Source organism: Sinocyclocheilus anshuiensis, unplaced genomic scaffold (assembly GCF_001515605.1).
Source record: "Sinocyclocheilus anshuiensis isolate Anshui unplaced genomic scaffold, SAMN03320099.WGS_v1.1 scaffold1593, whole genome shotgun sequence".
Taxonomy (NCBI): Eukaryota; Metazoa; Chordata; class Actinopteri; order Cypriniformes; family Cyprinidae; genus Sinocyclocheilus; species Sinocyclocheilus anshuiensis.
This window is the reverse complement of record NW_015536545.1, coordinates 109,745-119,422: the sequence shown is the minus strand read 5'-3', so window position 1 is coordinate 119,422 and position 9,678 is coordinate 109,745. Positions and strand designations below refer to the sequence as shown.

Below are 9,678 nucleotides of genomic sequence, written 5' to 3'. Positions count from 1 at the left end.
TATATATATATATATATATATATAAATATCTTACCACATATAATACTCTGGATTTTCAACAATGCTCATGGAAAGAATCTGAGGCACACTGAATAATTTCACCTCATCTTTCAGTTTGTAAAAATAGTAAAGTAACAATAACATTTAAATATGATTGTTTAAGGTGGAAGAACTCTTGTGTTTTATGAATGTAATTCTTGTGTTTAAAACCTCAGCTCCATGTAACTGCACAAAATCAGTTGGTTAGCACACAAAGTATAATGCTATAGCACATCATGTTTATGAGCAAGGTGCTTTTTCTAGTTTGCATAACTGCTTTCATTGCAATTACTACATATCCATTTCCCATTTGTTTCTTACAAACGGAGAGATGAGTCAAAATCATAGTCTGTGGTAATCAACAGCATGCCATAGATGTGATTGAAAACAACTCAACAGATTACTTTAATAAACACTTCCGTTCAAAAGATTGAGGCTGGTAAGATTTTTTTTAATCATACTGTATTTCTTTTAAAATACAGTAATAGCAGCAATACTGTGAAATATTATTACAATTTAAAGCAACTTTTCTGTGTGAACACGTTAAAATGTCACTTATTCCTGTGATGCAAAGCTGAATCTTTAGCATCATTACTCCAGTCTTCATTGTCACACAATCCTTCAGAAATCATTCTAATACACTGATTTGATGCTCAATTACTATTATGAATATTGAAAACAGTTGTGCTGCTAAATAATTTTGTGAAAACACTAACTTTTTTTTCCCCAAGATTCCTTGAACAGGTGTTGGTTAAAAAAAAAAAAAAAGCATTTACTTGATATAGAAATCTTGTAACAACTGCGTTTACTTTTGATCAATTCAATGCATCTTTGCAACATTACAAACCTTACTGACCTCAAACTTTTGAAGCATGTGTATCTATTTTTAACATGTTAGCTAAAACTATGAGTTAGTTAAGAGAACTCCCCTGATATTAATAAACCCGGGGGCCATCACCAAACTTGCTCTAAGTTTGGGGACATTTGTATCCAACAGCCAAATGGCTGTGAGGCCCCCTGAATACAGAGAGGAAAGAGAGAAAATGTGAGACTTGCCTCAGCCTGTGCAGGGCAACACTGAGACTCTGCCTCAGCCAGTCCCATGGCATTGCTACAAGGAGAAGAGAAATCCTCAGTTTAGGACAACAACCACAGTGAACTACAGTCACCTTACCTGCATCTTCCTGAAAACCACAAGTAATGAGCCTTAGCCTGGACAGAAATGATTCTCAGGTTATTTCAGTCTCTCAAAATTGTGATTTTCAGGAAACTGCTATCTGAATGGTTGTTTTTCTTTTTGTCTAGCAGCCATATGTCCTTGCATAATTTAAAGGGGTCTTATACATGTCCACTACGTTATTTTTTCTCCCATCAAAAATAGTCAGTTTGTTTATTCCATGATCATTTATCACCGTGTCACTTTCTGTTGCAGCACAAACTCTTATATTGTTAGTTTGTCTGTTGTTCACTGACGTCAGAAGCTGTGAGATGTTATGATGATGGTCTTTTTGGACTGAGGAGGATGTTTTGCGCTGCAACAGTTACATCAAGTTGACATGGTGCTAAGCTCATTTATCTCAAAAAATCAAGGAAAACTTGATTCCTCATGATTTGACCCCTTTAAATCCAAACTTTAATATGAAAGGACCATCAAACGTGGATGCAAATGCTTCAGTTTCCCTCTCACCCACAAACACGTCTCAGCACACTGCAATCGCACAGCTTACATACAAATAAACAACAGCCATCACGTTGAGCATTTGTAGTACAAACCTTGTGAGGTTGTCCTTTACTTGCTAATGAAAAAAACAGCCGTTAGATTTCAATAGTTTATTACAATTAACAGTGGAACAGTACAGATAGCATTCACAGGAGTCTTATGTTATTGGCCCTACAGAGAGAACACTGTAAATGTAGACAAGCAGACATAGAAAAATAAACCCAACAGTGACAGCTATCTGAAGCCCTCACCAAGCAACGCTGGGGACGGGACGTCCAACAGCACCTATGGGTGCTGTGAAGGCTTCACACTTTTAGTACAGTAGTAGTATATTTACAGTGACTTGCCTTGTTAAAGGTGCTGTACGAAACTCCAGCCGCTTCAAATTAATACGAACCATATTTACTACACTTCACTTCTAAAAACCTAAACAAAACATGAGAAAAAAGCCAGACTGAATGATCTGCAACAAAGGGTAGGTCCAAATAATAGACTTGGTAAAATCAAATGTCCCATGCGTTACACAGTTTGATTACTCCATCTCCTCATTGCAAGAAGGGTTACAGTTACTGATCTGGATTGTAAAGCACGCCACTAGATGGCAAAATGGTTGAATCACCAAACCTAATGAAGACCGGTGGTGACGCTTCAATATCGGCCTCCAGGAGACATTACAGGAGGTCTCATGCCAATGGCGGGCCGAGGGGCTCCCTGGTAGGGAGGGACCATGGGTGGGGCTTGTCCGTAAGGAGGCATTCCTCCTGGGACGTACCCAGGCATTCCCTGCAGCGGAGCACCGAATGGCCCTACATGAGAGGAAATTGATTAGCTGCATTTGAAACTGATTTTTTTATTTTTTTTTAATGGTTTTATCTTACGCTGTTATTCTTCATTAATATACACTACTGTTCAAAAGTTGGTTGCTTGGTAAGACTTTCATTATTTTTGAAAGAAAGGAGTCTCTTTTGCTCATCAAAGCTGCGTTTATTTGATAAAAAATATAGCAACAACAGTAATATTGTGAAATATTATTACTATTTTAAAAAATCTGCTTTCTATTTTAGTATATTTTAAAATGCAATTTATTCCTGTGATGCAAAGCTGTATTTTCAGCATCATTACTCCAGTCTTCGGTGTCACATGACCCTTCAGAAACAGTGTTAATTGTGACAGCAAATTTTGATTTAGTCTTAGTCATAGTCTTTTGACGAAAATGCCATTTAGTTTTATTCATATTTTAGCCATGTGAATTGTTTTAGCTTTAGTCTAGTTTTGGTCGATATCATACAATTTTAGTCGACTAAATCTAAAGGGTTTAGTTCAATTGTAATGCATGATTATTTTTTTATTTCGGTTTTGGTTATTTTAGTACATCAGGTTAAGCTATATATATATATATATATATATATATATATATATATATATATATCACACACACACACATACATATATATATTTATAGATAGATAGATATTTTTTTTTGTGTGTGTGTGTGTTTTGAGGTTTTCACAAAAATGAGTTTGTTGAGCTCTTGTCTAGGGCTATCTGATGTGAAACATTATATTATGTCCGCGCATTACAGTAGGTCTTAATATATAGGCTGTCTCTCTCATTAATGTTAATGAAACAACAAAAGAAAAGAGGGAATCACTCATTGCTCTTGATTGAACTACTTTATTTGTAATGAATACACTAAAGATTATGTAGTAATTTTTACATTTGATTATTTTCCTTACTTGAATGATTTAACTGTTTATTTGCATCTTTGTTTTTATAAAAAAAATAAACTATGATTAATATAGTAATTATTATTATTAATGAAAGAATTGGAGGAAAAAATACATTGTGATGCATCGAAAATAGTTTTATAATCGAATCGTTATCCTCTGAATCGTAATCGAATCGAATTGTGAGGCAAGTGGAGATTCACACCTCTAGTTGCAATAACGTCTAAGTTGACCATGTACTTTTCCTATAGATATGGGTTTTGACTTGGTGTGCCGAATTTGCTAGTATTACCAGAGATTTTAAGGTATGGTTGCTAAGTGATTTTGTTTTGGAATCTTCAGAAAACTTTAACTAGGTTTTTCTCAAAATTGCCTTTGCTGACTCTATCGACTTCAAACAGGTGTAGCTCAGTCATTTATTTATTTTTATTCATTTATTTATATATATATATAAATCAGTAAGATTTTTAATCTTTTTAATTTAGTTTCTTCCAGAAGTTTCTTATGCTCATCAATGCTGCATTTATTTCACCAAAAAACAGTAATATTGTTTAAAATAATGGTTTTCTATGTTAATATACTTAAATATACTTTAAAATATTATTTATTTCTGAACTTTCATCAGCCATTACTCCAGTCTTCAGTGTCATATGATATGTATATTAATTAGTGGTCTGTTAAGCATTATACAATATTTGTTAATTTGTTATTTTATTTCCCATAAAACTAGAGTGCTAGATTTATTATTTGCACATTTCAACAACAATTGTTCTAGGCTATAATTTCAGTTAACATTTATTTTATTTCAATTAATGAAGAATATTTTTATGGTTTTAGTTTTAACTATAAAAACCTGATACTAGTTAAAATTTATTAAATAATATTTTGAATAATGTTCTTAGTCTGTCCATCATGTGATGGGGAATCCCAGACAGAAGCTACAATAGTTATTAATTAAATGGAAATGAAATTAAATACAATTTATGTACCCAAAATATGAATAATGACCAGCAAAAAAGCTTGAAATGCACCATGACTCTTATTTTGAAATGTCTACACAGTGGACTGTACAGTAGCAGGCTGCTCATTCAAGTTCAGATGAGGGAAATAAAATATGCATTCATTACAACCATCTAAAACATTACCATATAAACATTGTATAGTAAACATTGTCATAATTCATCAACATTAGTTCATAAGCAATTGCTAGGCATAAGTGTGCGCTATTCATTGATTACAACCTGCACTGAAGCAGTCTTAAGCGCTGCTTAATTATGATGAAAATAATTCATCAACGAAATTAACACCGTTCAGAAATCATTATAATATGCTGATTTGCTGCTCAAGAAACATTTCTTATGTTGAAAAGAGTTTTAATGGAAATTGTCTTTTTTCAGGATTCTTTGATGAATAGAAAGTTCAATCGAACAGCATTTATTTGAAATAATAACGTCAATGTATTTACTCTCTCACCTTTGATCAATTTAATTGCATCCTTGCTGAATGAAAGTGTTCAAAATCTCACTGCCCTCAAATTTTTAAACAGTAGTGTAACAAGACTTTTCCTCTCTTATTTTGAAACACAGGGGGCATTCCAAAAGTCTGAAAGCCCTCAAATGCACCCTACCTTGCATGGGATGCCTAACACCCGGCTGCTGTGCAGGAATGCCCTGCAGAGGGGGCAACACACCCCCCATTGGTGCAACTGGTGGGGAAGTCACGTGAGCCTGTCCTGCACTAGGGACTTTACACTGGTAGCAAGGCAGCTGTGCTCGCAACTCCTCCTGTCAAACACATAACGCAAAACGCACAAGCTGGTAAGACATAAATATGGGCTTTTTTGCTTGCTTTATTTCTTCTGTGGAACAAAGGATTTTGTGACGTCAGTGTGATCTAGTGTTGTTTTAGTGGCATTGACTTTCAATATATGGAAAAAAGCATTATTCAAATTTATGTTCCGCAGAAGAAAAGTCTCAGGTTTGGAACAAGACAGTCTGGAATAATCAAACAGGTGGATTATCAAATGAAAGCATGCACCGTTCCAAAGCTGACCAGTTATTCCTGCAAAGATTAAAGATCAAAGCACAGAAACAAGTTCACTTACCAGTGATATATCTTCATCAGGGTGGATCAACTTACTGGTTGCACTGGTGGTGGTGAGGGTGGCAGGCTTACTTGTGACTGGGGTGCCCGCTTTGGCCACAGTGCTGCTCGTGTTGGCTGCAGCAGTGGCGGAGGACTGGGTGTAAGCTGGGAATGTTGGTTTGGGAGCAGCAGAAGGTGGTGCAGAGGAGCTCACCGCTACACCAGAACCAGCCTGCTGGACCTGCAGAGAGAGACCAATTAGACACATTCAGTGATTCAACTAATTCTGGCCAATATACCACTTAATTTGATGTTTTGTTATTTACTTTATAAATAACAAGCACATTTTTCAGGCAAACATTTGAGATGCACGATGTATATGGTATAAATCAGTTACTGGCCAATATTAAAATATTGATTCGTGCATACTAATTATTACCAGTGCTGTCCAACACTCACTTAAAGTCAACATTTAAAAACACTAATAATTTCATAACACTATACATTACATACAGTACATTCTAATAGTCTGATGTAAATTCACATGTAGCATTAAAAACTATTGATTTCAGTTATTAGCTTTTTTTAATTTTATTTTTTTTTTAAACAGCTTGGAATTACTATCAGCCATAACATTCAGTCTGATCAGAATTATAATTTTAACATCAGTGCATCCCCAACAAAGGCTTTAGGTGGATGATGATCAAGTGTCCAAAAACTTTTTTTGGGGCCTACATACAGTGACAACGTGATTATGAAGGTGGATTTTACACAACTAAAAACCAGAAGAGAGAGAAACAGACTGAGTTTAAATAAGATAATTAAGCAGTCTGTCATTTCTCAGCCTCAATTGAAATCAATCTCTTTCAAAGCACTACAGACGTCCTCTAGGGCAAAGTCAATTATTCTAAGAGGCAGTCTGAGGTCTGTCTGCTGTTACATGCCATCAATAGTTTTATGAAGCAGCTCTTTCACCGAGTGAGCAAGCTACTGCATACTTGGGACAGCGGTTTAGAGGATGCTGACAAACTGTCCAGACTGGAGGAGCCTGAGCTTGTGCTTGGAGCTCGAATCCCCATCTGCAGCATGGAGAGAGAGCACACAATAAAGACCCTCAGCTGTTTGATTCTGGACATGACTGCTGCTCACCAAAACTATCATCAACACACTTAACACTGAGCCTCAGTTTGTTTAAAATGACGCTCTCAAACTACCAGCTCTACGGTTTGTTTTAATGGATCCTCAAGTGTTAAAAGTTCATCCATTAATACAGCCCACAATTCAGTTTTCATAAGCTGGTTTCATTGGTCTTCATAGGGTTTAACAGAGTTTTTTATCTGCTGGTCCAGTCAGGAAAGTAGTTCTTTTTTTTTATTTATTTTGTCTGTCAACATTTTCATTGGTCCAACATAAACAAGAATCAATTTCATTTTAAAAATATAAATAAAGCAACACTTTATATATGCATCAGAAATTCAAGGGTTTTTAACAAAATAATAATTAATACACTTATGGGAAACCAATGGCTTGGACAATTTGAACTTAAAACCTCTGTATTAGGAGCACATCTGCAAACATGAAAGCATCACTGTCAGTGGCATGAAGTGACAATAGGTTCCTTTACATGCATTAATTATCATCAGTCTAATTTCTGATTCTGAATGTTCTTTTTATTTGAACACTAACGTTTTCAATCTGACTTACATTTCCATTTACATGTGCATTTATGTACTAAAACAAAACTTGCTATGCTATAATGTAACCAGAGCTACTGTGAGTATAATAGGGTTGTGACGGTGAGGAAATTTTCCCACCGGTTAATCGATGTGTGACAACACCGGTAATACCGGTATCACCGCGGGGGCGTTCCCTCTTTTCCTCGCTTTCCTTCGCTTTTAAATAGCTTAAAAGCACCGTGCGCATTTTACTTTCACTTTCAAATAGCAGCAATTCGGAGTAAAGCAATTGTTCATTTTTAGTTTGTTTGAATTTTCCCTCTTTTCCTCGCTTTCCTTCGCTTTTAAATAGCTTAAAAGCACCGTGCGCATTTTACTTTCACTTTCGAATCAGCGGCAGTTAGTCAATTGCTTGAATGCAACAACAAAATACAACGTCAATAATTGTAGTGTCTGTTCTTTTACTGAACTAAATAATTTTTATTACTATAAAAAAATCAAAACGACGGTGGGGGTCAGTGACGCGGTGGGCAAGTGACATAACCGGTGTTGCGGCTTAACACAGGTATCACCGTCAACACAGTCTATCGCGGCAAGCCTAGAGTATAACCGCTGTTTCTGCTTTAATGACATACGAAAAGGAAAGCTGACAAATATGTCAGAAGAGCTTAGCTTTAGCAAATATTTAGTAAATATTCTCCTCCACTGACGAGTTCATAAGACATAAATAAACGTGCATGTTCATAAGAAGTAACACGCATGAAAAAAAAGAGATCTTATTATGAAAGGGCTCTGGTAAACATACACATAATGGCACTTCTGCATTCAGGTATTTTGAATCTGTTTGAGGAGACATATTCATATTCAAACATTTACACACTCTGTTTTTTTTTATTATTATTTCAGGTCTTCACTGCACTTCCCTATTCTCTCTTCCCAACCAAATAATTGATGTTTAGTGAACAAAAATCTCATAGCAAAGAAAAATACTGTATGGCCAGAGTGTAATCAGTCCCTGAATGTGATGTAATAAGAAATATAAACCATTTAAATTTACTTCCGATGCCTTTCAAAAACGATGTTTTGAAGTTGTAAATCCAACAAAAATAACATTTTACAAGATAATACTTTTTCAGTCTTCCCATTTCAAAATGCAACATTTAATTCAATGCGTTACTTGCCATTTCTTTGTTATTTGTGTAAATTGTAAATTGTATATTTACTAGCAATTTCTTAGTGGCAAAAAGTTCATATGCCAAGTTGTTTAACGTAGCATCATACCTGTCCTGCACTTGGAAACAGTGGCTTGGAGACACTCGGCTGTGACGTGGGCACTGTTGTGGCAGGCACAGCCGGCCGAATGGTAGGAGGGGCCTGAGCCATGTGGGGTATGCCAGGGTGATGACCCATGGGAGGAGGTATTCCTGAGCAAAACAATGACATAATTATGAACAAATATTAAAGAAAGATAAATAAATAAATGTTGGTCTCATATGTAATGAGATGGAAGGTTCCTTTACCTGGTGGCATGCCTGGCATCATTGGGGGCATTCCATGTGTAGGTGGCATCATCCTACTCATTGGCATCATGCTATTAGTTAAAAACAACAAGGAGGAAATTTTTTATGCAATAAGCATGGATTAATCACAAAACATTAACTAATACAACTATTCCGATTCTATTAACTTCTACCCTGGAGGCATCCCGTGCATGACAGGAGGCATCCCTGGCATCATCGGGGGGACACCAGGCATCATTGGGGGCATTCCTTTGAGAGAAACCATTTAAGCGACACATAATAAATATACTATGCATAACATCTTAAACGGGGTGTTTTGTACTATTACAAAGCACACCTGAGTAGCTTCCAGGTGGCATCCCTGGCGCTGGGACAGGGGCCATTCCTGGCTGGGTTATAGGGGCATAGGCTGCCTGAGGCTGTACGGTTGTTGCTGGTTGCTGGAAGGAGGGACCAGCCTCTTCATCTGAGTCATCTTCATCTGAGTCATCTTGCTGTTTTTTCTTCTGATTTTCTGTTTTCAAAAAAGGAGAATATAGTTACTATGGGTTTACTTGGGCTACAAAAAGAACAGGGCTGCGTTTCCCAAAAGCATCGTAAGCCGAAGTTGATTGTAGTTCCACTGGTTTCAATGGGTCTACGAAATACTTAAGCTTACGATGCTTTTGGGAAACGCAGCCCAGATGAGTAAATAGGAATTTAAATGTTCTACCCTGTGTTTTTTGTTCAAGCACACGTCTCCTCTCCTCCATGTCTTTCTCTGGAATACCCTCCATTCCATAAATCTCCAGCTCTATGTCAATCCTTCCCGGTATTGCATTGGGGACACCATCAATGGTTTCTTTGTGAACCTTAAATCAAACAAAAACAGATTTGAACATACAGCAAAAAAAAATAAATAAATAAAAAAT

The 9,678-nt window shown here is 36.2% G+C and overlaps 2 protein-coding genes across 4 annotated transcripts in view; both read right to left on the bottom strand.

Moving 5' to 3' along the window:
• The window catches only part of LOC107698736 (uncharacterized), a 6,109-nt gene extending 4,966 nt beyond the window's left edge, over positions 1–1,143 (bottom strand). Inside the window, exon 1 of the mRNA XM_016499838.1 lies at positions 1,092–1,143. Within this exon, the coding sequence (XP_016355324.1) occupies positions 1,092–1,143 (52 nt within the window). The remainder of the gene's footprint in view (positions 1–1,091) is intronic.
• The window catches only part of LOC107698690 (BUB3-interacting and GLEBS motif-containing protein ZNF207-like), a 12,112-nt gene continuing 3,223 nt past the window's right edge, over positions 790–9,678 (bottom strand). Inside the window, exons 3-11 of one of the 3 annotated variants that reach the window (XM_016499798.1) lie at positions 9,480–9,618; positions 9,105–9,281; positions 8,941–9,016; positions 8,768–8,838; positions 8,529–8,671; positions 6,570–6,650; positions 5,591–5,812; positions 5,114–5,270; positions 790–2,565 (exon numbers count right to left, since the gene is read on the bottom strand). In XM_016499798.1, coding sequence (XP_016355284.1) covers positions 2,408–2,565; positions 5,114–5,270; positions 5,591–5,812; positions 6,570–6,650; positions 8,529–8,671; positions 8,768–8,838; positions 8,941–9,016; positions 9,105–9,281; positions 9,480–9,618 — 1,224 coding nt within the window. In that variant the 3' untranslated portion in view covers positions 790–2,407. The remainder of the gene's footprint in view (positions 2,566–5,113; positions 5,271–5,590; positions 5,813–6,569; positions 6,651–8,528; positions 8,672–8,767; positions 8,839–8,940; positions 9,017–9,104; positions 9,282–9,479; positions 9,619–9,678) is intronic. The other 2 variants (XM_016499789.1, XM_016499781.1) reach the window with 2 other exon arrangements.